The sequence below is a fragment of the Netta rufina genome (assembly GCF_964035555.1).
Source record: "Netta rufina genome assembly, chromosome: 24".
Taxonomy (NCBI): domain Eukaryota; kingdom Metazoa; phylum Chordata; class Aves; order Anseriformes; family Anatidae; genus Netta; species Netta rufina.
In genome coordinates, this window is record NC_140148.1 from 1,116,172 (window position 1) to 1,142,410 (window position 26,239).

Below are 26,239 nucleotides of genomic sequence, written 5' to 3' on the forward strand. Positions count from 1 at the left end.
GAGCCCAGGGCAAGGCGCGAGGCCGAGCTGCGGGCTGGAGGAGGGCCCCGTCTCCCACCAGGAAACTCTGACAGGAGGAGGAGGAGGAGGAGGAGGACGGGAAGGCTCGGGTGAGGCGAGGTGAGGCTGGCAGCTGGAGTGGAAACGTTGGGTCGAATCTCTCCAGCTTTGGTGCTCTTGGATTCCTCGTGCTTCTCGGCACCAGCTCGGGGGCAGGCAGGGATTGCGGCGCGTCTCGTCTGCCCCCGGTGCTGCTCGGCCGAGGGCTGTCGGTGATGCTCCGGGAGCACCAACGGCTGAGGGCGGCTCTCACGAAATTCGGGAGGCTCTCCTGGAGGAACAAGGTCGGCCTTGTCCTCGGGGGAACTCCTCCGAAGCTGCGCCTTGGTTTCTGTTTGAATCTGAGGCAGAGGCAAAAGCTGCTTGATGTCGTTTCAGTGGAATTCGGGGGGATTCGTTAGCTCAGGGCTGCTCGGAGGTGCAAACTAAGGGCTGGTTGTTCGCAGCGCCTTGGGACCTGAATCTCGTCCTGAACTCCATCTCTCCGTGCCTGCCAAAGTTTTCCTGCTACTACACAGATGGATGTGTTCTCAGCAGAGGCTTCCACGTGGAAGATTTTAAAAAGTAAAACAAAAAGCACCTCCAAGCTCGAAATGGCACTGCCAGGGGGAACGTTTACAAGGAAGCAGCCTGGTAAACATGGAAATTCGGTGAGCTGCAAAGTGAAATTTGCAGGGTGGCAACAATTCGCAGCCTGTGAGAGGCTCGCAGTGGTCCCAGCCACCTCAGGCTGACTGCAGGATCCTCGCTTTTCCAAGCAGCCTCAGGAAGCTGGGCTGGACCGAAAAAGTAACGGAATGATGTGAAGCTGAGGTCTGAGTCACTGACCCCGCATCTCCACTGGTTCTTTCAGGGCACTGCTCCTAGAGGAACTCAGAGCAGGCTGCAGCTGAGTGAGGTCTGCCCTTTCTGGTCACAACGAATTTCAGATCTCCTCCCCTCGCCTCTCCCAGCCTTTTGTGCTCTCCGTGCTAATCCATCCAGTGCAGCGGTAAACTGACAGAGGCAGCAGTTAGAAACCCTGCTTGGGAAGAGCCTGAGGACCAGCAGCAGGCATGCACATGAAAACCGCGCTCATCCTCCTCGTCCTGGCTTTTGCCACCATCTTCGCCCTGGTCTGCGTGCTGCTGACCAGGGGACGGGGTCCCGGCACCTGCCAGCACCAGCCCCCGGAGCCCGAGGTCCCGGAGGACGGCCGCAGCCTGGTGTTTGCTGACCTGACACCCGAGGAGCTGGCGCAGGTGGTGCGGTACCTGCAGGGCAGCCTCGGGGTGCCGCTGGTGGACGCCTCGCACGCCAAACCCTCTGACAACTGCATCGCCTCCGTGGACGTGCAGCTCCCTGCCAAGGCGGAGGTGCTGCGGTTCCTGGATGCAGGGGGGGCTCGCCCACCCCGGGAGGCGCTGGCCGTGCTCTATTTTGGCAACCAGGAGGACCCCAACGTCACCGAGTACGTGGTGGGGCCTCTGCCGGTGCCGACGTATCACCGGGACGTCACGGTGCAGAAGTACGGGGGGAAGGTGCCGTACCACCGCAGGCCGACGCTGGCTGTCGAGTACGAGCAGATTGCAGGATTTTTTAAGAGCCGGGTGTTCCCCGCGGCTCCGTCCTTCATGCGTCAGGTGATGGAGTACGACGGCACCAGCCTGGCAGCGGTGACTGCTGCTCCCCGTGGCTTCCAGTCTGGAGATCGGGCCACCTGGTACGTCTTGTTCCAGAACGTGAGCGGCTTCTTCCTGCACCCCGTGGGGCTGGAGGTGCTGGTGGACCACGGCAGCCTGGACGTGGGCCAGTGGGCGGTCAGCAGGGTGTTCTACAACGGGCAGTACTACAGGGACATGGCTCAGCTGGAGAGCGCCTACGTGCAGGGCCGCATCAGCGTGGAGAAGGTGAGGAAAGTGCCCCCGGACGGGGACTTCTCGTCCATGAGACCCCGAGCGCCTTGGGCTACGGCGTTCCCGCTGCAGTACGAGCCGCAGGGCCCCCGCTACAGCCTGAGGAAGAACCACGTGGCCTTCCAGGCGTGGAGCTTCGCCTTTGGCATGAGCGTGAAGACGGGCCTGCGGCTGCTGGACGTCCGCTACAAGGGGGAGAGGGTCGTGTACGAGCTGAGCGTGCAGGAGGCGCTGTCGGTGTACGGCTCCAACTGCCCCGGGGGGATGTCGACGCGCTACATGGACGGGAGCTTCGGCATCGGGCGCTACAGCTCCCCGCTGGTGCGCGGGGTCGACTGCCCCTACCTGGCGAGCTACGTGGACGTGCACTACCTGGCTCATTCCCAGGCCGTCAGGACGATCAAGAACGCCCTCTGCGTCTTCGAGCAGAACCTGGGCTCCCCGCTGCGGCGCCACTTCTCCAACCTGCAGTCGCTCTACTACGGCGGGCTGGTCAACTCCGCGCTGGTCCTGCGGTCCGTCACGACTGTGGGCAACTACGATTACATTTGGGACTTCATCTTCTACCAGAACGGGGCCATCGAGGCCAAAGTCCAGGCCACGGGGTACACGAGCTCGTCCTTTTTCCACGGGGATGGTCTGCGGTACGGCAATAGGGTCGGGGAGCACACGCTGGGGACGATTCACACCCATTCGGTCAACTACAAGGTGGATTTGGATGTTGGAGGTAGGTCCAGGTCTTCCTCGAACTCCTGCTGTTAATGTGGTAAACCCCAGAGTTTTTTGGGGATTGCCTCCTGGTCCGTGGAGTCCCTCCTCGCTGACATCTGATCTCTGCTTTTTCGCTCTCTCAACCTCTTACTTCATCCCCAAATTATTTTTCTATGTGTTCAACAGTCTGTCCAGGTCATGGAGCTGGAGGCAGAGCGAGTTGTCTGGGAGCTCTGTGTTCAGCCCCGGGGAAAGGCATGGAAAGGCAGCGGCTGCCAAGCGTTTGAGTTTCCTTGAGGCCTCCCGTCTGGCACGGGGTGTGTTGCCATAAGCGTGGCCAGACAGACGGGGCAGACGCGGCGCTGTCTGCAGGAGGGGAGGTGTGAGCCGCTCCTGCGACGCCTGGCGCTGCTTTGGGACTTCACTTACAGCTCGGAAAAGTCCCGTCCGTGCCTCCTCTTCCCGGCATGTGGCTGGGTGGCAGCACCGCGGGGCTGACCTCTGGCAGCTCGGTCCCTGCCTCCCTTTTGAGGAAACCCTCGGCTGGATCCTGAGCCTCGAGCTTCGGAGCTGTTGTAGAGAGAGGGAGAAATCCCCGCTCCTCCGTGCGGGCAGGGCTTTTTGGCAGCAGGTCCCTGCAGGAGCAGCTCTCTGCTGCAGCTGAGGGCGAAACGGCCACGCTGGGATGCGCGGGCTGGATGCACGGGGTTTGTTTCCCCTCTGGGACTGATCCAGAACCCGCAGCTCAGGATGGTGCAGGGGCAGCACTGGGCGCAGCAGGCACCGACTGGCGGCGTTGGGTGTCTGTGCCAAAATCTGCTGCTGTGAAAGGTGGGGGAGAAAATCTGCAAGACCACCGGCGGGTTGGGGGCTCCGTCTGTGCCCGCTGGAGGAGAAATTTGGCTGCTCTCAGCCCTGCTGGGGCTGGAGCTGTGGGTGACACCGGGTCAGGAGTGGCACGCGTCCTCTGCGTGGAGCGGGGTTGTGTCCCCCTGTCCCCGGGATTTGTGTGGCCTTGAGAAATGCTGTGGCTGTCATCTGTGGCCGAAAGCAGGGCTGACGCCCGTGCCCTTCCTGTAAACAAGGCTGGCAAACGTGCTAAAAGAGAGCTCCTGTGTGGTGGCAAGGTCCAAAGCTGTGTCCCTGCTGTGTCCCTGCTTTTCCCCGCTCTGTTTACAGACCCAGAGCCCTGGCTGGAAAGCTCTGGAGAATTGTGTCAGCCCCAGCCTTGGTCCACTTGGCGAGGGAAAGGGAGAGCTTGTCCCGAGCAGCGGGGTTAGAAGCAGCGTGTGGTGCTCAAGAGGAGCCCTCGCAACCTCAAATCCTGTAAAGGAAAACCAGAGCAGGGCACAGCACAGCAGAGCCTCTCCAGCACAGGTTCCTCGCATCCCAGTCTGCGGCTGGCGTGGGACCTACAGGGGAAACGGGCGAGTGCTCCCTGGCTGGCAGTGAGACAAACCAGAAGCTCCTAAATTAACGCTGTGATGGAAAAATTGGTGCTGAGCTGTCGTGGTTTCAGCCCCTGCCCTGTGCCTACCAGCTGGCCATGACGAGGGCTGTGGTGGCCGGGTGAGCTGTCCTCGGCTGTCCCTAACGTGGGGCTGCCCTCGCAGGAGCTGTTGGCCCCACCTTGGCTGCAGAGGCTCTGGCAAAAGAGGGGCTGTGCCGCCCGGGTGTGCGCACAGAGGGGCACAGCCTTCCCCTTCAGGCCCCTTTGTGTCCCTGCTGGCTCCTGCCCGAGGGTCCTGGTGGGGGGAGAGGGGCTGGGGGGGCTGGATCAGTCCCGTGAGCTGCCTGTCCTCATGAGCCCCTCTGCCTGCAGCTGGCACTGCTCGCAGTTACTGCTGGGGTTTGGCAAATGCTGCCTGATCTCACCACAGAGCTTCCTCCCATCTCAGCCCTTCTGGAGCACCAGCGCCAGAACTGGAGCAGCCGGGTCCCTTCCCTTAGGGCTGGGAAGGACTCGGAGGTGACGGGGAGAGGAGCTGTGGTGGTGTTGGGGAGCTGGGGGCTCTCCGTGAGCAGCAGGCAGGACCAGCTCACAGGGTGCCCGTGTTGCAGAAGGAGCCAACCCGGCCGAGCCAGCCCCGTGGCATTGCTGTGCTCCCCATCCCGCACCCACAGCCCTCACAGCCCACCAAGCTCCTTGGTCCAGCATGGGACGAGGCAGCAGGAGAAGTGCTGGATCTGGGCACCTTGCCCTTCCAGCAGGGTGCTGGCCCCGTGGGGTGCGTGCCGGATCCACGGAGCATCCGTGAGACGGGCCAGGGCGTCCCGGGAGGTGCACTGGGATGAGCAAACGCCCTGTAGCAGGGAAACCGCTGGCTAACCCGGGGCAGGAGTCGGGCGCCAGCTGCCCAGCTCGGTGCGCCCGGGGTGGGGAGGGAACAGGCAGAACTGGCTGGGAGCTGGGAGCTGCGCGCGGAGTCGCCGGGGAGCTCCAGGTTTCCTCCCCACATCGGAAGCGACGCCTGCACGCCCACACCAAGACTGAATTAAGAGCTTGGGCTGCAGGTGAGGGATGCAGTCCGGACGCCGCAGCCGAGCCCCGCGCGCTGTCTCGACGCTCGGAGAGATGAACCCCAGGCTCCCCTACGTCCTCCTGTTCGGGGCTGCGGTGGTCATCTTCATCCTCTCCTGCATGCTGCTGAGCAGGGGGAGGCGATCGCCCGGCTGCGAATCCCAGCCCCGCAGCGCGGAGAAGACGGGGTCCCGGAGCCAGAGCCTGGTGTTTGCCGATCTGACGCCCGAGGAGCTGGTGCAGGTGGTGCGGTACCTGCAGGGCAGCCTCGGGGTGCCGCTGGTGGATGCCTCGCGTGCCAAACCCTCCGACAACTGCATCGCCTCCGTGGACGTGCAGCTCCCTGCCAAGGCGGAGGTGCTGCAGTTCCTGGATGCAGGGGGGGCTCGCCCACCCCGGGAGGCGCTGGCCGTGCTCTATTTTGGCAACCAGGCAAACCCCAACGTCACTGAGTACGTGGTGGGGCCTCTGCCGGTGCCGACGTATCACCGGGACATCACGGTGCAGAAGTACCGGAGGAAGGTACCGTACCACCGCAGACCGATGCTGGGCAGCGAGTACGAGCAGGTGGGAGCCTTCCTGAAGGTGGTGGCGTTCGCTGCAGCCCCCACCTTCCTGCAAGAAGTGTTTGACTACGACGGCACCAACGTGGCGTTTCAGAGCACGGCTCCTCACGGGTTCAGGTCCGGGGACCGCAAGTCGTGGTTCGTCGTGTTCCAGAACGTGAGCGGCTTCTTCCTGCACCCCGTGGGGCTGGAGGTGCTGGTGGACCACGGCAGCCTGGACGTGGGCCAGTGGGCGGTCAGCAGGGTGTTCTACAACGGGCAGTACTACAGGGACATGGCTCAGCTGGAGAGCGCCTACGTGCAGGGCCGCATCAGCGTGGAGAAGGTGAGGAAAGTGCCCCCGGACGGGGACTTCTCGTCCATGAGACCCCGAGCGCCTTGGGCTACGGCGTTCCCGCTGCAGTACGAGCCGCAGGGCCCCCGCTACAGCCTGAGGAAGAACCACGTGGCCTTCCAGGCGTGGAGCTTCGCCTTTGGCATGAGCGTGAAGACGGGCCTGCGGCTGCTGGACGTCCGCTACAAGGGGGAGAGGGTCGTGTACGAGCTGAGCGTGCAGGAGGCGCTGTCGGTGTACGGCTCCAACTGCCCCGGGGGGATGTCGACGCGCTACATGGACGGGAGCTTCGGCATCGGGCGCTACAGCTCCCCGCTGGTGCGCGGGGTCGACTGCCCCTACCTGGCGAGCTACGTGGACGTGCACTACCTGGCTCATTCCCAGGCCGTCAGGACGATCAAGAACGCCCTCTGCGTCTTCGAGCAGAACCTGGGCTCCCCGCTGCGGCGCCACTTCTCCAACCTGCAGTCGCTCTACTACGGCGGGCTGGTCAACTCCGCGCTGGTCCTGCGGTCTATCACGTCTCTGGGCAACCACGACTACGTGTGGGACTTCATCTTCTACCAGAACGGGGCCATCGAGGCTAAAGTCCATGCCACGGGGTACCCAAGTTCTTCCTTTCTCCACGGGGATGGTCTGCGGTACGGCAATAGGGTCTGGGAGCACACGCTGGGGACAATACAAACCCATTCCATCAACTACAAGGTGGACTTGGATGTTGGAGGTAGGTCTGGGTCTTGTTTCTGTTTTGTGCCCTCCTTAAGTGCTTACAGGCTCCTCAAACTCTCTGTTTCGTGGTCCTTACATGGGTTTTTCTTTCCATGCATGCGGTGGGGTGATGTGCTCCCATAGAGCTACGGGGGTCGGGGCCTTCCCCCTTTAGGATGAGTTTTGAGTATTTCTGTTTAAAAAGAAGAAAAGTGGGGTGTGGATTGCGAAACTCTAAACATAGGAAAAGGGCATGTGAAATGTCAGGCTGTGTCTGCCTGATGCTGCCACACCAGGCGTGGGGTTCAAAGTCTTGTTCACATCAGAAGGAGGATGAAAACGAGCACTGCAGTAGCTGTGGGTGGGTCCTCTTTGGCAGGTCTTGGCGCTGACCTTGACTGCAGGTCCCAAGGCTCTGGTCCAAGTTTTTTTTTGGGGTGGAGGCTCATCTGGAGGCCGGCAGAGGTTTGCTGCTGTGGTCCGTGCACGGGGCCCCTCTGCCAGCACCCTGCTGGCCCTCGAGCTCTCTCAGCCAGCTCTCTGCCATCCCGTCCCCATTTATCTGCCTCTCCCATTGCTCCGAGCCCCTGGCTGACGCATCCTCTTTGTGGACAGACCAGAGCTGCTCCACTTCTGTGATGTGCAAATGCGCTCGGAGCCTGAGCTCCTCCTGGCGCGTCCTCGCAGGATGGGTGCTGATGAGCAGAAACAGCACCCGGGCCATCAGGTGCTTGGGCTAATTAGGCTGGGCTCTCACTGGGAAGCAAACTGGTTCTTCTGCCCACGGAGGTTTCCTTCTTCTGGTCCCCAGGGACGGCACTGCGTGCCACAGGGGTGGTGTTGCCTGGGTTAGACAGGCGTAGATGATGGGTAAAGGCATGCAGTGCTGGGGAGCGGTGCTTGGAGCCTGGGGTGCAGGAGGGGAGGATGGGGGGAGCAGGCTCTGGCTGCAGGGAAGCTCCTCACCCACTTCTTGTCCTCGTAGGGGTGAAGAACTCCCTGGTGGCTCATGACATGGCGTTCGAGATGGCGCGGGCTCCCTGGAACCCCGAGCAGCAGATCGAGCGGCCGCGGCTCACCAAGAGGGTCCTGGACACGGAGGACCAGGCGGCTTTCCGGCTGCAGTCCAAGATCCCCAGATACATCTACTTCGCGGCCAACAGCAAAAACAAGTGGGGCCACCAGCGGGGTTACAGGATCCAGATCGTCAGCTTTGCAGGGGACCACATCCCCGAAGCCAGCTCCATGGAGAGGGCCATCAGCTGGGCAAGGTCAGGCTGCTGCGGTGGTGGCACCGGGTTCTCCAAGACGCCTCCAGCATCTGGCTGGGGGGGCATCACGGGGATGTTCCCCATGGAGAGGGATGGGGCAGGGGCTCCCCAGGGCTGGGGTTGCTGCAGGGGACCATCCTGGTGCTCTGTAGGGTCTGGGGAGCCGGTCTCATCTGCATCCTTGTCCTCAGGTACAAGCTGGCCGTCACCAGGAGGAAGGAAGAGGAGCCCACCAGCACCAGCATCTACAACCAGAACGACCCCTGGACGCCCACCGTTGCCTTCGCTGACTTCATTGACAACGAAACCATCACCAACGAGGTGAGCAGGCTCTAGGGCTGTGGTGCCCACCGTGGGGCTGAGCAGGAGCTGGAGCTGCTGGTGCTGGCCGTGCATTGTCCGTGCATTGCCCGTGGGCTCCGCCGGGACAGCAGCAGCTCCGGGGAGGGGGTCTGAGCGCTCGTGGGCTGTGGGAGCCCACCAAGGCTCCCTCTGTGGTCCAGGCACAGATTTTAGTCTGAAATAACCTGGGTTGTGTAACTCCTCCTGCCTAGGACCTGGTGGCCTGGATAACTGCTGGCTTCCTCCACATCCCGCACTCGGAGGACATTCCCAACACCGCCACGGTGGGGAACTCGGTCGGCTTTCTCCTGCGCCCCTACAACTACTACGACCTGGACCCCTCCATCTACTCGCACGACGGCGTCTTTTTCACCAGTGAGCAGGACTTCACGGCGTGCGAGGTCAACCCTATCGCCTGCCTGCCCAAAACAGCCTCCTGCTCGCCCAACTTCCCCCCGTTCACCTATGACGGATTCAAAAACATGAGCAGGCTTTAATGTTCCAGGAGCCACGAGGCTGACCAACCTGTTAGGATTTTTTTTTTGTTTTTAAAGTGAAGTTTTTATTATTATTATTTTCATTTTCCAGTTGTAACTTCACTTTTTGTGTTGCTTTTAATTTAGTGCTCGGCGCGAGGGGAGCGTAATTGTCCTGGCGCGCTGCCAGGCGGCAGCCTGACTTTATCTCCATTAATTGCTGAATCCGGGTCTGTTTTGGGGAGGGTGGGAGGTAGGGGGGAAGGAAGAAAGAAATCCTGTTCCTCTGCTGCAGCAGCGAACGCCATGTAGTGCCTATCTCAGGTTTTAAAAACAAAAAGATGTGGTGCTATCCATCCCGCCTGTCTCGTTCTTGCGGCTTCCAGCGCCGGCTGCTGGGGGATGCTGGGGCTCTGCGGGGCTGGACGGGGTGGTCCGGGGCTGGGCTCTGCAGCGTGGGGGCACCGGGCTCGTTGCAGGGCATCGGTGGCCCCGTGGGCTCTGCTGGGGTGTGGAGGGAAGGAAGTGCTGGGAGGAGCGCTGGTTTTTCTCCCTGCTGTCTGGATCTGTCCTCCCCGAGGGCTGCAGCGTAGCCTGCGGGACGGGACGGGAAGGACGGGTGCAGAAGAATGAGGTTTATTTAAATTTGTGACCCGCCGGGGGAAGCAGAGCCAAGTTGCCTTTTATGGTTCCCAGCAAATCCCAGGCACGTCCAAGAACATCACCCTACGCCCTCCTTGCGAGCTTGTCTGGGCTGTTCCCGGAGCGGAAAAACGGGGGGAAAAAAACAAAAACAAACAGCCAACCCCACAACCCCTCCAGCCCCTGCTGCTGCTGCAGGTCCCGGAGAGTTTTGCGGCTGGGAAGCCCGTCCTGCCCCACCACAGCAGCCATGAACGTGAAAACGGCGCTCATCCTGCTCCTCCTGGCTCTGGCCACCATCTTCGCCCTGGTCTGCGTGCTGCTGACCAGGGGACGGGGTCCCAGCACCTGCCAGCACCAGCCCCCGGAGCCCGAGGTCCCAGAGGACGGCCGCAGCCTGGTGTTTGCCGATCTGACACCCGAGGAGCTGGCGCAGGTTGTGCGGTACCTGCAGGGCAGCCTCGGGGTGCCGCTGGTGGACGCCTCGCACGCCAAACCCTCCGACAACTGCATCGCCTCCGTGGACGTGCAGCTCCCTGCCAAGGCGGAGGTGCTGCGGTTCCTGGATGCAGGGGGGGCTCGCCCGCCCCGGGAGGCGCTGGCCGTGCTCTATTTTGGCGACCAGGCGGACCCCAACGTCACCGAGTACGTGGTGGGGCCTCTGCCGGTGCCGACGTATCACCGGGACGTCACGGTGCAGAAGTACGGGGGGAAGGTGCCGTACCACCGCAGACCTGTTACCGGCGTGGAGTACGTGGCCATCAGTGCCCTCATCCAGCATGAGCTGAGGAAGGCGCCGCGCTTCCTCGCCGCGTGCTGCGCCTCCAACGGCACCGACCTGGCCGTGCTCACCACGGCCCCCCGGGGCTTCAAATCCGGGGACCGCTCCTCCTGGTTCGTCATCTTCCACGCCGTGGAAGGCACCGGCTACTACGTGCTGCCGGTGGGGCTGGAGGTGCTGGTGGAGCACGGGGAGCTCGACATCTCCCTCTGGTACCTGAGCCAGGTCTTCTACAACGGGCGCTACTTCTCCAGCACGACGAAGCTGGAGGCTGACTTCGTGGCTGGCTCGCTGGAGGTGATCCGGGTGGAGAAGCCGCAGGATGCCACGGTGATGGGCTCCATGAGACCCCGGCGCCCTCCTGGCGCCCTGGGGCCGCTGCAGTACGAGCCCCAGGGTCCCCGTTACAGCGTCAGGGGCAACCGCGTCACCTTCCAGGGCTGGAGCATCGCCTTCGGCATGAACCCCAACACCGGCCCGCGCCTCTTCGACATCCGTTACCGCAGGGAGAGGATTATCTACGAGCTCAGCCTGCAGGAAGCCCTGGCTCTGTACGGCTCCAACTGCCCCGGAGGCATGTCCACCCGCTACCTCGACGGCAGCTTCGGCATCGGCAGGTTTGCCTACGAGCTGGTCCGGGGCGTTGACTGCCCCTACACGGCCACCTACGTGGACCGGCACTACCTGGCCGAGTCGGACGTGCCCAGGACGAACCAGAACTCGCTGTGTGTCTTCGAGCACGACGCCGCCCTCCCCCTGCGGCGCCACTTCTCCGACATGCAGTCCTTGTACTACGGCGGGCTGCGCAAAAGCGTCCTCGTCATCCGCGCCGTCTCCACCCTGATCAACTACGACTACGTCTGGGACTTCATGTTCCACAGCAACGGGGCCGTGGAGGTCCGGGTCCACGCCACCGGCTACATCAGCTCCTCCTTCTTCCACGGCCGAGGCATCGACTACGGCAACAAGGTTGGGCCCCACACGCTGGGGACGATGCACCTCCACCACATCCACTACAAGGTGGACCTGGACGTTGGCGGTAGGGCTCGACTCGCGCGGTCACGAGGGTTTTGCCTGTCCTTGGCGTGTCTGGGGGCTCCAAAGGTTGGGTTACGGGGCACGAAGTGTGTCTTTGGGGGGAAAAATACTGCCTGTATTCCTGGGATGCAGAGCGGGGCAGCTCCGCGGCTGCATTTCGTGGTGGGGACGGAGCTCGAAGGGATTTTTCCTTTTGCTTCGCAGGCCAGCTGAACTCGCTGGAGGCCCAGGACATGGGCTACGAGCAGCTGAAGGCCCCCTGGAGCGAGCAGAACACCATTGTGCGGCCGTTTCTCCACCGGGGCAGGCTGGAGAGGGAGAACGAGGCGGCGTTCCCCCTCGAAGCCCCCCTGCCCCGTTACCTCTCCTTCACCGGCCCCGAGACCAACCGGTGGGGACACGCACGCAGCTACCGGCTGCAGGTGGTCAGCTTCCCCGGGAAGCATCTGCCCGACAGCAGCCCCATGGAGAGGGCCGTCAGCTGGGGCAGGTAGGTGTGGGGCTGGGGCAGCAAAAGGGGGCACCCAGGCTGCAAATGGCTGGGGGAGGGAGGTGCACGGGCAGCCCTGTGCCAAGGGACCCCTCTGGTGCCAGCCCCTGTGGGTGCTGAGCCTCTTCTCGGTCACCGCGTCCCCGTCTTGGTCCTTTCCTCCCTGTGGGGAGGAAGGGTTAAACAGCAAACTCGCCTGTTTCTTGGCTCTGAAAAATCCCTAGAAAAGTTGCTCAACGGCATCCATTCATAGCAGTTCCCATGCAGGAATCTGACCCCAGATGAGTTCAGTTTCCAGCGATCACACGTGTTTTCCCCTGCGGGGGCAGCGGGGCTCCTGGAGCAGTGCTGCTACCCCCAGGTCTTGACATCTCCACGTGAGGACAGGATGCTTTTTGGGAAAAATGCTTCGTTTAACCGCAGCGTTGGCTCGCGACCAGGGTGAAAGGGAAGGGGGAGGTTGTTTGAGTTAGACCTGGCACAGGCTGGAGGCAAAGCACTGAGCTGTGCCTCCCAGGGGCAGCAAAGCCCCCAAGGCACTGGGGCTGCAGCCAGCCCCGGGTCCCATCCCTTTGGGGTCGCCCGGAGGCATGGACGAGCCCCCCCTTCTCCCACAGGTACAAGCTGGCTGTCACCAGGAGGAAGGAAGAGGAGCCCACCAGCACCAGCGTCTACAACCAGAACGACCCCTGGACGCCCACCGTCGCCTTCGCCGACTTCATCGACAACGAAACCATCACCAACGAGGTGAGGGGAGCCGGGCACCGGGGCTGCTGCTCCTGGCCAGGCTGAGGCTTCGCCTGCCTGAGACCAAACCGGGTGGGAATGGGGCTGGGGGCCAGGCTGGGAGGGTCCCGTGCAGCCTGACGGGGAGCTCTGCGTGCCCAGGACCTGGTCGCTTGGATTTCCGTGGGGTTCCTGCACGTCCCCCACGCCGAGGACATCCCCAACACGGTGACCGTGGGGAACGGCGTCGGCTTTTTCCTGAGGCCCTACAACTACTTTGACGAGGACCCCTCGGTGGATTCGCCCGACAGCATCTACTTCAGCAGCGAGCGGGAGGCGGAGGCGTGCGAGACCAACCCCATCGCCTGCCTGCCCGCAGCCGCCTGCGCCCCACAGCTTCCCCCCTTCCGCTACGGGGGCTTCCTCAACATCAGCCTGCCCCCGCCGCCCGGCAGGCTCTGACGGGGACGGGGACACCCACGGGGACACCCGTCCGGCCATGGGGCTGCGTCCTCAGGGGGGTTTTGGTGATGGAGGGTGTGTGGCTGGCTCACCGGGACCTGCCCTGCTCTCCTTCTCCTCCTCCTCCTCTTCCTGCTCAGGGATGTGGGTGCGGGGCTCCGTCCCACCGAGGTAGGTGGGTGTCCCCTGGGTGATGGAGCCACTCGGGACCAGGCTGCAGCTGCCCTCTGGGTGCTGTGGTCCTCGTTTGGGCACTGCCTTGGGACTGCAGCCCCCAGGGGGTGCGTCCGCTGCAGCTCCAGGTGATGCTGGGGCCGGGAACTGGGGACGGGGGGGGTGGGAACTGGGGATGGGGGGCCAGAAACTGGGGATTGGGACCAGGATCTGGGGATGGGGGGCCAGGAACTGGGGATGGGGGGCCGGGAACTGGGGATGGGGAGGTCAGGAACTGGGGATGGGGACGGTGCGCTGGGCTGCACTGGGTGCCCACAGGGTGAGTGTGCTGCAGGAAGCAGAGATGGCTCCAATAAAGAGGCACGCGAGTGCTTTTCCTGACCCAACTCTTGCGTGGCTGCCTCAGTGCGGTGCTGAGCCGCTCTGCCAGCGCCCACCGGAGAGGGCGAAGGGCCGGGGTCAGGCACGGAGCCCAGCGCCGCCGTGTGAACGTGCACCGGCCGTGCTCTTGGACCCCGTGCGCTGGCAGCAGCCTCCGCTGCAAAATATGGGACAAACAAGGGAGTTAATGTGTAACAGCTGTACCGAGGCTGATTAATCGGTCCTGGCCTTGGCTGCTGCCCCGCGCCGTGTGCTCACCCCCCCCCGGCGTGGGGACCCTTGCTCCGGTGCCACCGGTGCGTGTACAGCCCCAGATGCAGGACCCGCTGCACCGGGATGGGTTTGGTGAGGACGGGTTGGCTCCGACCCCACTGCCCAGCCCCAGCACGTGGCTGCAGCTGCCAAATGCCGGCTGCTGTGTCCCCAGGGGGGACTCCACGGGCACCTGCCCTCGCCGTGGGAGCTGCTTGAGGCTGTGCCACGATGGCCTCGAGGAGCCCTAATGGCAACGTGTGTCCAGCAGGGAGCTTGGATGGCACCGGGGCTGAGGTGCTGCAGCACGGGGAAAGGATTTGGGGTGGCCCTGCATGGCCAGGTGATGCTTGGGGACATCAGTCCCGGGGGTGCAGGTGCATTTACACTTGGGGACATCAGTCCTGGGGGTGCAGGGCCAGCTGTGGCCGTGCTCCCCTGTGTCTGCAGGCGCTGCCTGGACTCTGCCCGCGTGCTGACGCAGGCGACGCCGGCCCCGCTGCCGGTGCTGCGGCGGGCTGGGAAACTTCTGGATGAAACCTTGGCACCGAGGGGCAGCCGGGTGTGATGGGGCGTGCGCTGCGCGTGCACTGCCCGTGTCCGGTGCCTTGGGAACCGCCGGGACACCGAGTCCTGCAGCCAGCCGCTGTCACCGTGGGGCACAAAGGTCCCGGGCTGCCAGCTCATCCCCGGCTTGTTGTGGCTGCAGGGGAGCCGCCGATCCCAGTTCCCGTCCCGGCTCCCGGCCTCTCCCAGCTGCGATCCCGGTTTTGCTGTCGTGGCGCTTTCCAAGGGGGCTGGCGCATGCTTGTCCCCATCCCCCCCCCCCCCCCCCCAGCACCTTTTGCCCTCGTTTTCTGCAGTGAAGCTTTTCAGGGAAAATTTATTACCAACGGTTTCAAAACATGTTGGACGCGGGAGCCAAGCCCGCTGAATTCCTTCGCGCTGGCCAAAAGCTGCTCTCGGCTGAGGACCCTGAAACGAGCTGCTGGGGAATTTTGTTTTGCAGGAGTGATCCCATTTCCACGCAAGCTTCTGCTCCATTTGGGCAGGGAAGCTTTGGTCTCCCCGAGGGCACCGGGAGGCTGGGCTGGGAGGATGGTGGCGAGCTGCTCCCCTCTGGTTTGGGGTTACATCTTGGCTGGTTGTGGCTGGGAATCCCCTGCTCAGCAGGAGGGGGGGGACCCCCTGAGCCCCCACGGAGCACGAGGAAAGCCCCAGCTCCTTGGAGCCGAGGCAAAGCTCCTCGCAGAGCACCCACGGTGCTCCCACACGGCTGCAGCTCTGCCGTGGCATCAGCTCAGCATCAGTCGCAGCTCAGCAGCTCATGGCACAGCTCCAAACCACGTCGCTGCCCTAAGGGGACTGACGTTTGCCAGCGTTTTAACCTTCCTTGGCTTTAGCCAGCACTGTCCGGGCTGTGCTCCCGGGGAGGAGGATGTCGTGTTGGTCACCGTGGGGTGGGCAGGGGGGAGGAGAAGGAGGAGGAGGAGGAGGAGGAGGATGCCCCCCAGGTGCCACCGCTCGCTGCCTGGACGCGACCTCTGCCTGCTGGGGGCCGCAGCGGGGAGCGGTTCAAGGCTCCTGACCCGAACTTTCCCGAGGAGAGAGATAAGTGCTGCGTTTTCACTGGCTGCTAATCATTAACGCCCCGTTGTCTGCTCCTGCCCCCCGTGGGGGGCTCCACACCACTGGGCCGTGTTTTCCCGTGGCAGACAGCACTGGGACATAGGGTTTGTCCCCCTGGGACATTGGGTTTCTTTTGCCATGCTGACCTCATGTCTTGGGTCCCTGCAGCCAGCTCCGTGTTACTCTTTCATCACTGACTCCCAGGGGACACCAAGGAGATAAATCTGCCAGCACCGTGAGCCTGGGGTGGAGAGGCCACGGGCAGGGACCTGGCACAACAAGTGACAAGTGATGTGCTCGCCTCCATGACAATGGATGGGGTCTGGCAGGGCGGGAGGGGTTAACCCAGGGGTGTGCTGGGCAGGATTGCTCCCCGTACCTCACTTGCACAGGTCCGGAAACCCCACAGGGCTCAGGACAACATTGCCAGCAGCCAGGACCTCTCCTCATCCCTCTGCAGGTGCTTGAGCCTCTGCCCTGCTGAAAAAAAGTAAACGCTGGGGTGCACGAGGAGCAGACCGAGTGATTTATTGGGAACCAGGAGGAGCGGGGGGCTGCAGAACCCCACCCCGAGCAGCAGAGGCACCTGGCAGTACAGAAGGAAGGGGTGGTGAAGGGTTAAGGCACCCGCCGGGCACCCTCCCCGCCGCCCCGCTGCCTGTTTTTACGTAAGTCCTTCCAAACATGTTTGTAACAACCCCCCGGTGATGCACCTTTGGCAAAAGTGGTTTTGGGTCCAAAGATCGGCGCTGGGACAAGCGACCTGCCGGCAGCAAACAAGAGCCCGCAGGGTATAAAACCACGGCGCGGCGCGGGGCAGCCCGGACCCGCCGGGAGGCAGCTGAGGAGGAGGAGGAGGAAGAGAAGGAGGATGGAGGCTGGCATGAACATCCTGCACGATGCAGGCATCCAGGCCACGCGCTGGCTGCAGGAGCACTTCCAGGGCTCCCAGGACTGGTTCCTCTTCATCTCCTTCGCCGCCGACCTCAGGAACACTTTTTTCGTCCTTTTTCCTCTCTGGTTCCATTTCTGTGAGCCCGTGGGCATCCGGCTCATCTGGGTGGCCGTCATCGGGGACTGGCTCAACCTCGTCTTCAAGTGGTGAGTAGCCCCGGGGCGTGCTGGCACAGCTGGGTTCACCTTAACCCGGGGCAGACGCGCACCCAGCCCTGATGTGAGGTCCCGCGGCTCGGCTGCGAGCCTGGGGGTGATGGTCGGCGTTCTTCATCCCCAAGATTTTTGGAAAAGGCTCTTCCCCCTTCCCCAAAGGCAGGCAGGAATCAGCCGGCTGCATGCAGATGCAGACACCCCCCTGCCATCAGCTCGAGCCCGGCACAGCTCGGTGTCGGCTGCGGGACGTGGTGCCAGCGGCACAAGGGGACCAGCACGGTGCCACCTCTGCTGTGCCACCCAGTGCCTGGCGTTGTGCTGGGGATTTGGGGATGTTCTGTCCCATGGCTGGACACTGTGGGGTGCTCGGGGAGCTGTGCTGGGTGCTCTGGTTCTGTGCCTGCCCCACAGCTGGGATGCCTGTGCTGATGGTGATGGGTGGCTTCCCCCTCTGCTGGCACCGTGGGGTGGCTGCTTTCAGCCTGGAACAGGCCCGGGGGGAGCAGGGGGCCTCTTCTCAGCACGTTTGCCTGATCCTGGGAAGTTCTCACTCCAGGAATAACGGGGATGAAGCCAGGCAGTGCCTGCTGTGAGCACCCACCTGGGTGCTGTGCCCGACGGATGCCCTGGACCTGCTGCGGGTCCTTTGCCCCTTTCAGCTCCCAGCTGGAGCGGGGACTGGAGCCGTGCTGTCTGCTCCAGCACCCAGCACCACCCCAAACCCCTTTCTCCTTTCTTTTCAGGATCCTATTTGGGGAGAGACCGTACTGGTGGGTGCACGAGACCAACTACTACAGCAACGCCTCAGCCCCAGCCATCCAGCAGTTCCCACTCACCTGCGAGACCGGCCCCGGTAGGGTCCCGCACCCAAGGGGGGGAGCACGGGGACACCCTGTCCATGGGACCCAGGGGTCCTGGTCCCAAAGTGGGGGTGCTGGCATGGCCGGGACCGTTATCTCCGCTGTTATCACCGAGCTGCAGGGCCACTGCCGTGCCCTGGCGGGGCGGAGGCAGGGCAGCCCCTGCGCGGAGCGGACTTTTACCCTCGGTGTGCGCAGACGTGGTGGCTCAGCACAAATCCTGCTGGGGCCATGCTCGGCCGCGTGCCGGCAGCAGCTCCACAGGGAAGGGGCTCACTTGGTCCCGCTGCAACCCCGTGGGTATTTTTTGTCTGTGGTTGCAGCCAGCTTGGGGCTGCGAGTGGCCTCAGCACAAGCCATTGAGGATCGTAGGACAGGCCTTGGAGCTTGAGCTGTGCTCCTCGTGCCATGCTGGCACCCGCCTGTGGATGGGTGCTCGGTGCCATGACCCCGCTGCGTGGGAGCCCCAGGGGACAGCCTGATCCCACGGGGGTCTGACCGGGGGCTTCCTTCTTGCCCAGGGAGCCCCTCTGGCCATGCCATGGGCGCAGCAGGCGTGTACTACGTGATGGTGACCGCCCTGCTCTCCATCGCGTCAGGCAAGAGGCAGTCGAAGACGCTGAAGTACTGGTAAGCCGTGTGCCTAAACTGAGGGCAGGGCTGGAGACTGCCCCAAATCCGAAAAGGGAGGCAGTGGATCCCGTATTGGCATGTTTTGGGGTCCCCAATGGCAGCAGGAGCTGACCCCACTACTGATGCTTCCCCTCTCTGTCCCTTGCAGGGTTTTGTGGATGGTGCTTTGGACGGGCTTCTGGGCGGTCCAGGTCTGCGTCTGTCTGTCCCGAGTCTTCATCGCCGCCCACTTCCCCCACCAGGTCATCGCGGGGGTCTTCTCCGGTGAGTGCACCTCCTGGTCCCATCCCCTTCACCCCACAGCAGCCCCCCCAGGTCCTCCCACCACATGCAGCAGAAAAGCTGAAGCCTTTTCCCATGTCTGGGGGATCCGTGGGGATAGGCGGCCGAAGGGTGAGGGGCTGGCGACTCTCGGGGTGCAGCGGTGGCCATCGGGGTGCTCTGACCACGCAGGAGCCCCCCCAGCTCTGAGCAGCGCTGCCTCCTCTCCCCACAGGCATGGCGGTGGCCGAGACCTTCCAGCACGTCCGCTCCATCTACCACGCCAGCCTCCGCAGGTACCTGGGCGTCACCACCTTCCTCTTCGGCTTCGCCCTGGGCCTCTACCTGCTGCTGCGGGCGCTCGGCGTGGACTTGCTCTGGACCCTGGAGAAGGCGCAGAGGTGGTGCGCCCGCCCCGAGTGGGTCCACATCGACACCACCCCCTTCGCCAGCCTCCTCCGCAACCTGGGCATCCTTTTCGGGCTGGGGCTGGCCCTCAACTCCCACATGTACCTGGAGAGCTGCCGGGGGAAGCAGGGCCGGCAGCTGCCTTTCCGCCTGGGCTGCGCCGCCGCCTCGCTGCTCGTCCTGCACCTCTTCGACGCCTTCAGGCCGCCCTCCCACCTTCAGCTGCTCTTCTACGTCCTCTCCTTCTGCAAGAGCGCGGCCGTGCCCCTGGCCACCGTCGGCCTCATCCCCTACTGCGTCTCCCAGCTCCTGGCCACGCAGGACAAGAAGGGCGTCTAGGGGGGGGGGCCGTGGCACGGGTGTCCCCCCAGGTAACGGCGCGGGCCCCCCCGGGGCAAGGAGCGGACCGTGGGACCGTGGGGTTTGTGCTGGTTCCTCTCCCCGTTACGGCTGCACGAGTGGTGCCACGACTCCAGTGCCGGTGCCACGGGTGCTGGTGGCACGAGGGAGAGGGGTGGCACCGCCGGGAGCAGGGTGCTGTGCGCCCATGGGTGCTCAGGGGCTGATGGTGAGGCGGCTCTGTCACGGGAACGGGCGGGCTGTGGGGGGGGAGAAGGATTTGGAGACAAATTCGGGCTTGTGGGAGCCCCCCAGGCCCGTAGCCCATCAGCTCGTGGGCCCCGGTGTTCGGTATTCGCTGCTGCGTGAAGCAGCGTGGGGTTTAGGGGTGTGTGTGTGTGTGTGCGTGTATACAGAGGGGAAACAAGGGTATTTTATTAAAGCTGGAGGTGTATTTAGTTGGTGTATTTAGTTGGTGAGTTCAGCTGTCTCGTGGGCAGGGGGAACGGTGACCGAGTGCCACCCGCAGGGACCGGGAGGGGGCTGGAGGAAGGATGGCCCTGCGGGCACGCTGAGGACCAGCTGCCCTGGTGCAGGGCTCTCCTGCATCCCCGACCCCCTGCCCCGTTGGTATGGCTCCTGCAGGGCTCGTGTGAGTAACAGTGTGGGCTGGTGGCTCTCGGGGACACCACGGTGCACACACAGGCTGCCCGCAGCCCCCGTGTCCCTGTGGGGCTCAGCCCGTGGCCGGTGCTGCATGGTGATGAAGACCAAGCCCAAAATCACCCAAACCATGCAATAAAACCCAGGGAACGAGGGCTGCTGCTGTTGCTCGCCCTCCTCCCTGCAGCAAAGTGACCCAGCAGGAGCTGGTGGCCTGCACAGCCCTGACCCTTGGCCCGATCCTGCCGTGCACAAACAGCTCGGGAGCTGGCAGGGGGGGCTCTGCTCTGTTTGGAGACCGCAGGTGCTGAGGCTGCTGCTCGTGGCAGATAAATGGTTTTAGGATGGAGGTTTCTCATGTTTTATTTCTCTGGTTATTATCGATATCTGGGCTGAAGTTGTAGTGCTAGATCTAGGAAGGAAGGAGGAAAAAAAAAAAAAAAAAACAACAAACAAAAAACACTTATTCCCAACTCAGGCTTTTTTCAGCGTGGCTCCGCAGCGCCCCTTTTGTTTCTGCAGCCGAGATTGCGGCAGCCTCAGGAACCTCCCTGGAAGAAAATGCAAACCCGAGAGGCAGCAGGGAGTTGTTAATCCAGGAGGTTTTGCATCGGTACAGGCTCGGAAACACCCGGTGTGGTGGGGTTGGATGTGGTTTTCTGTCTCCCTGCAGAACAAAGCGCGAGGTGGCGGTTCCAGCTGCATTTAATTCTCATGTCGAGCCAGCACGTGTGCGTTACCATGGCTCTGCCAGGCCTCCTCCAAGCACATGAACTTCCCTTTTTTAATAACGTGCTTGGTGCTAGTGCGGAAGAGCTTCAGGACTGCAGCAATGAAGCTGGTGCTACCTGAGGGCTGCTCCCAGCACGTTACAGCTGGGTCAGCAGCTGGCTGCCGTGCAGGGAAACACTGATTCTGGTGGTCAGCAGCAGCCCGGGGGCTTTAGCACGACCACCTTCAGCCCCCCAGCATCTGCAGAGACTTCTGAGTAGCCAGGAAAAAAAAGCCAGTTTCTTGTTTTTAAAGAAAGGGCTCATGGAGACTTGCTCACAGGTTCAGCACTGCATCAGTTCTCTCTCTGAGCAGTAAGCAGCCACACCTGGTGCCCAGCTTAGTTTGGTCTTCTAAAAGGGATTTACTGACTCGAGCATCCCTCCAACTCCTGCCACGTTTCTCTTTCTCCCTACAAAGGCTCAGCATAAAATCTTGAATCATTTTTCTCTGTGGTTGCTTGAAAATACCACGTTCAAACCCTCTGCTTCTTACCAGTTTTCTGATCTTTTTAAAAATGCATCCAGTTTATTGTGAATAAATAGGTTCACAAAGCAACTTGTACAAACTAAAAGCCATGGTACACTGCAAGCCGGAGGGCCCTTCTCTTGGTTTGTAGGAAGCTTGTAAAAGTAGTCATTAAGCTCTTTAATTGCTTAAGCAGTGTACCACTTGCCTGGGGAAATTAAAGAAACCTCGCAGCATTTAGGGTCAGAGAAAAATGGGGATTGCAGTTTCCCTCCCCCTTTCTTCCATGAGCATCAAATCAGTTCACAAGAGATGCTTTTTTTTTTTAAATGTCTTTATTCTCTGAGACAGAACTTGGTGGAGATGATGCAAAGCAAGGAAGACGGCCGTACTTTGAGAATTCTTTATGTTTCAGCTCTTTGGTGGCTGACAAATTCCTGGAGCAGAGCTTCCACTTCTCCTCGCCGACTCATTTTGGTCGCCTTGCCCTGAAAGCGGCCTCGCTTCCCAGCTCCTTTGCCTCCCAGCAGCTCTGCCACCCTGCAGTAACGACAGCACATGCTGAAGGCCACTCGTAGAGAAGAGGGTAGCCTGCCCTAACCTGCTCCAGGCAGCAAAGAAGGGTCCATAGTCTAATTCTATGGCTCAGCTGCTTAGTTGGAATTCTTACTAATTTTAAAGAAACCACAGAACACGGTACCTGGGACCTAAATTCTCAACTGCTTCAACAGGTCCAGCTAGAAGGAAGAGTCCTGCTTCTTTTTCATCTCCCACCGTCAGGAACAGCAGGGTTTCCTGTGGACAGAGAGACAGACCTTGCTCCAGAATAGCCACTGCCCTCCTTTTTTCTGGAAAGGGTACAGAGACACAGGCTCCAGGTCCCCTTAAAACACATAAACAAGTCATGAGTCCATTACTGAGACCAAAACTCAATTTGAAGTAAGAGGGAGAGAAGCTTTTGAATCTCTTGTAGTGAATCCTATGTTGTAGGGAACAGAACAGGTACTGAGGTATCCTTAACAGGGCCGATGAAGATCTGTATGGCTTTTTAGGGACAGGCTCTTCTACAGTGCTCAGAATTTTTGCTGCCGTATTTATTGATCATTGGGGATCCCCCTGTGCACTGAGGCTGCTGGGGACAATAACCTCGTGCAATTTTTGGAAGGAGAGATGTGTAGCTTGTGACTGTGGCACAAACAGAAGCCAAGCCAGCCCCTGCCAGTGCTACAGACTTGAAGGAAAACGCCACTGGTGTCAGGTTCGGCTGCATCAATAACTCACCTCCGTCCCTATCTCGTTAGCGATGATGTTCATGAACTCCGAGTCACCCTCTTTCCTGTAAGGATGGGTAAAAAGCCACTTCAGAGAGGAAGAAAAAAATCCAAGCCAGAGTCCAGAACATCAATCACAAACCAAAGGCAGTGACAGTATCTAAGTTTAGCTTTTGTTAGTTTTCCATTTTGTTGAAGACTAAAATTTCCCACTGCCCTCAGAGAAGCTGAAAGAGCAGCCTATGATCATGCCTGGGGTTTTGATCTCTTGCTGTTAGAATGGAGACTATTTTTTTTCCTATAAATCTAAATCCTTTCTGTGCATTTCTGTGGATATATTAAGAATTATTTAAGTGTTTAAGGAATTGAGCTCCTCGGTTTTATTTGAAAACACTGAGGGCAGAAAGAAATCAGACACAGTTATTTCTTAGCTATAAAAACAGAGGAATTCAGTGACTGAATAACTTACACATTTCTTCCATTACACAACCTTCCAGAAGGCCCAGTCGGTTTAATATTTTGTTCACCTTGTTTATATTCATCCATGAAGAATGTTTGACTTTTAAACAGTAATTGTTGTAAGCTTGAGTAGGTGTCAGAGAGATGCAGCTACCATAAATCACATAATATCGTGGCTTCCTCCCCCTGTCCCCAAACTCCCCGTACCTGTGTAACACAAACAGCTGACTCTGAACAGGTTTGCTCTTGAAGTCCCGCGCTATCAAAACAGCAATGTCTCTAAGCAGGTTCAAGTTATTCTGAAAGAAAAGTGAATGGAGAGGACAGATAAGCCAGAGTGAACACCAAGCTTTGTTTCCAGAGACGGAGCAGTTTTGATAAAAACGGATGCTTAAAATTCAGTGGCTTGGGCCTGCAGGGAGCAGACACTGTCTGCTTTTCTCAGCCATCCCCATACCTTCTGAAGCAGTTTCACTGAGCTCTGCAGTCTCTTCACGGCCTCAACGTGCTCACCGGGTCCATTTCTGAAATAAAACAAAGAGCCTTAATTGATACTTAGAAGGATGAAGACAAGACTTATTAAGGGAGCAAAAGCAGATAGCTTATCATAAAGAACACCATGCAGATGCACCCTGAGGCTTATGTTGTATTTGTCAGAAGGAACAATGAAGATGAAAGAACCAAAGTGCCAAGGGTATTACTTGAGCAGTGAGGTTAGAGCCTTCTCAGTATTGTGACTTTGTTCAATGGACTTCAGAACTCTGTTCCCTGCCAGGAAAACCAAGTTGGTTTTGTTCTTTTTCCCTTTTTCCGTGCCAAGGAGTTTAATAACCTTGAAAAGAAAAACACTCTGGTCAGAAGAGGAGAACAGGATTTTGCTCTTACCCTTAAAAGCAAAGGGTAAGCAAATTAAAAAAAGCAAATTACCTAGTGGTAAAGGCCAGCCCCACCCCTTTACCACTAGGACAGTTTCCAGCACAACCTGGATCCTCAGGACTTTCGTTGTGCTCAGTCTGCACGTGTGGAGCAAGGCTCCTGAGGGTAACTGGGCTGCAGCCCCCCTACCTGCAAGTCGCTCAGGTTGGAGACGTGAGTCCCGCAGCACATGTTGGAGTCTATGCCTTCGATGTTTATAACTCGCACTGGCCCTGTGTGGTCATCCGGTAAGCCACGGCTTCTCACCTAGCAAAGGGGGAGAGCCAAGGAGGTGACACGCGTGCCACAACCACTTTGGTCCCATGTTCAGTGTCAGCTCTACCCCATCGCTCACTGTTTCAACTTCAGGGTCATCCGCAGCCAGCTCCCGCACTGTCACGGGCACCCTCTCCCGGATCTTCTCGTTCACGCTCCTCTCCAGGGCTTCTATTTGCTCCGCCGTCACACTGGGGGTGTCCAACTCGATGACACTTCGCTGACGGCCCAGCTCCCTGCACAGATGAGGGAATATCAGCTGCTGTGGAGAAGAGCAGCTGGAAGATCCCCCCGCGCAGCACCAAGTGCCATCCAGGACTAGCTTGTGGGGACGTGGTGACTGAAACAAACCACACCTCCCTCCTCTCCCTCCTCGTTACAGAGCATCAGATGCATACCACGCATTTGGAACACAAGACGAAGTAAATATTTTGTACAGCTTGTCTCCAGCCCAGTCAATTCTCCCAGGCCCTCTGTGGTCAAATGAAATATCCAAGAGCTAACTGCTTTCAAATGATCAGCGATCACCTCCTCACGGCATATGCTAAACGAGATAAGACTGAGGTTCAAAGGAGCCTTTTTCCTCCTCACCATGAAGTCGTTTTGAATCCAAACATCAGGTCTGCAATGGCAGTGATGAGGTGCTGTCCTGGAAGAGATGTGCAAGCGACGGCTTTAAGTTTTGGACACGGGGGGAAAAAAATTCCCTGCCAAAGTGTATTTTTTCTGCTGACGTTTCCACGACATTTGGGAACCAGCCCAGGGACATGCCTGGAGGTGTGGGGCTGCTGCTCATGGTTGGAAACAGACGGAGGAGGCAGCTGCTACCTCGCAGCCCGTGGGACCCAAGGGCAACACGGCGTGCTCAGAGCCCTCCCCAGTGGGTTGAGAGTTTGCTTCCAGCCCCTCTTGCAGCCGGTTTACAAACCACAGAGGGCTTCCCCTCCCCGGCAGCCCCAGGGACAGCCGGTGGGCACAGCACTGTCAGCTCAGCCTTCCCCCTCCCCAAATTAGGGAGGACGAACTGGGCACTGACCCCCACCTCAGCCCAGACCGTGTGGCTCTGCCCAGTGCCCCTGTGGCTCGGTGCTACCGGTGGTAACGGGCACAGACCTGAGTGCTGCTGCATGTGGTCGAAGCGCCGCTCCCAGTCCAGCGACAGCAGCACGGAGGCGCCCGGCTCCAGCTCCGTCTGCACGAAGTGAACGGCCTCGGGGCCCCGGCGGGTGACACGCAGCACGGGCACATCGCCGATGAGCCCACGGTCATCAGGCTGTGGGAGATGGGGGTCAGTGTCCAGGCCTGGGTCCCGGTCCCGGTCCCGGTGCAGGGTTCTGCTTCAGGGTCCTGGGTCCCAGTGCAGGGTCTCGGTCCAGGACAGGGTCCTGGTTCAGGGTCCCAGTGTAGGGTCCCAGGTCCTGGTGCAGGGTCTCGGTCCCGGGTCCTGTTTCAGGGTCCCGGTCCAGGGTCCCAGTCCCAGGTCCCTGTCCCAGTTTCAGGGTCCCAGTCCAGGATCCCAGTCCCAGTAGAGGGTCCTGATTCAGGGTCCCAGTCCCAGGTCCCAATTCAGGGTCCAGATCCTAGTTCCCTGTCTTGGTTTAGGGTCCCAGTCCATGATCCCCATCCCAGTACAGGGTCCTGATTTAGGGTCCTGGGCCTGGGTCCCAATTCAGGATCCCAGGTCCCTGTCCCAGGTCCCTGTCTCGGTTCAGGGTCCCAGTCTAGGATCCCAGTCCTGGTCCAGGGCCCTGATTTAGGGTCCCAGTCCCTATTCAGAGTCCCAGTCCAGGGTCCTGGTCCCAGGCCCCTATCCCGGTTCACCATCCCAGTCCAGAATCCCGGTCCCGGTCCCAGTACAGGGTCCCTTGTCCCAGTTCCTGGTCCCAGATCCGGTCCCCATCCCCCAGCCCCTCCGTACCTGCCCACCACCCTCGGGGAAGAGGATGGTGTCCTCCAGCACCACCTGGAAGCCCCTCACCGGCTCCCCACCGCCCTCGGGCCGCAGCTCCGCCGCCTGGCACGACACCACCTTGGTGGCGAACTGCAACAAAGAGGTGGCAGCACCGTGAGGGACGGGACCAGACCAGGCCTTACCGGGCCATACCGGGCCATAAACCCTGGCCCCGTTACTACCTGCCGGGCCCAGCTGTCCCGCTGGCACTGGAACACCATGGTGGTAGCGGCACGGAACAGGACCGGTGACGGTGACGGCGAGCGGCGAGGGACACGGGGCTGCAGGGCCCTGCCTCCCTCCACGGAAGCTCCTCCCCCTCCCGGTAAGCCCCACCCCCTCCCGGTAAGCCCCGCCCACCCCCGGTATGCCCCACCTCCTCCCGGTGCCCCCCC

The 26,239-nt window shown here is 60.8% G+C and overlaps 3 protein-coding genes across 3 annotated transcripts; 2 read left to right on the top strand and 1 right to left on the bottom strand.

The window, feature by feature from the left end:
- Positions 1-1,115: 1,115 nt before the first annotated feature.
- LOC311218415 (uncharacterized protein) lies at positions 1,116-13,077 on the top strand (the record flags this gene model as incomplete). The annotated part of the gene is made up of 8 exons (XM_084301098.1): positions 1,116-2,682; positions 7,781-8,066; positions 8,258-8,387; positions 8,621-8,894; positions 9,772-11,346; positions 11,550-11,835; positions 12,453-12,582; positions 12,724-13,077. The coding sequence occupies 8 exons, from the start codon at positions 1,116-1,118 to the stop codon at positions 13,021-13,023; spliced, it is 4,548 nt and encodes a 1,515-aa protein (XP_084157224.1). The 3' UTR covers positions 13,024-13,077.
- Positions 13,078-16,330: 3,253 nt separating this feature from the next.
- G6PC1 (glucose-6-phosphatase catalytic subunit 1) lies at positions 16,331-19,070 on the top strand (the record flags this gene model as incomplete). The annotated part of the gene is made up of 5 exons (XM_084301355.1): positions 16,331-16,560; positions 17,313-17,422; positions 17,951-18,059; positions 18,211-18,326; positions 18,559-19,070. The coding sequence occupies 5 exons, from the start codon at positions 16,331-16,333 to the stop codon at positions 19,068-19,070; spliced, it is 1,077 nt and encodes a 358-aa protein (XP_084157481.1).
- A 2,218-nt stretch (positions 19,071-21,288) lies between these two features.
- LOC311218274 (alanyl-tRNA editing protein Aarsd1-like) lies at positions 21,289-26,156 on the bottom strand. Its single transcript, XM_084300908.1, has 12 exons — positions 26,027-26,156; positions 25,812-25,934; positions 25,007-25,166; positions 24,485-24,542; positions 23,973-24,129; positions 23,768-23,884; positions 23,404-23,534; positions 23,160-23,226; positions 22,910-23,001; positions 22,254-22,308; positions 21,673-21,767; positions 21,289-21,512 (listed from the first exon to the last, which is right to left on the bottom strand). Exons 1-12 carry the CDS (start codon positions 26,063-26,065, stop codon positions 21,377-21,379), a joined length of 1,230 nt encoding a protein of 409 aa, XP_084157034.1. The 5' UTR covers positions 26,066-26,156; the 3' UTR covers positions 21,289-21,376.
- Positions 26,157-26,239: the final 83 nt, after the last annotated feature.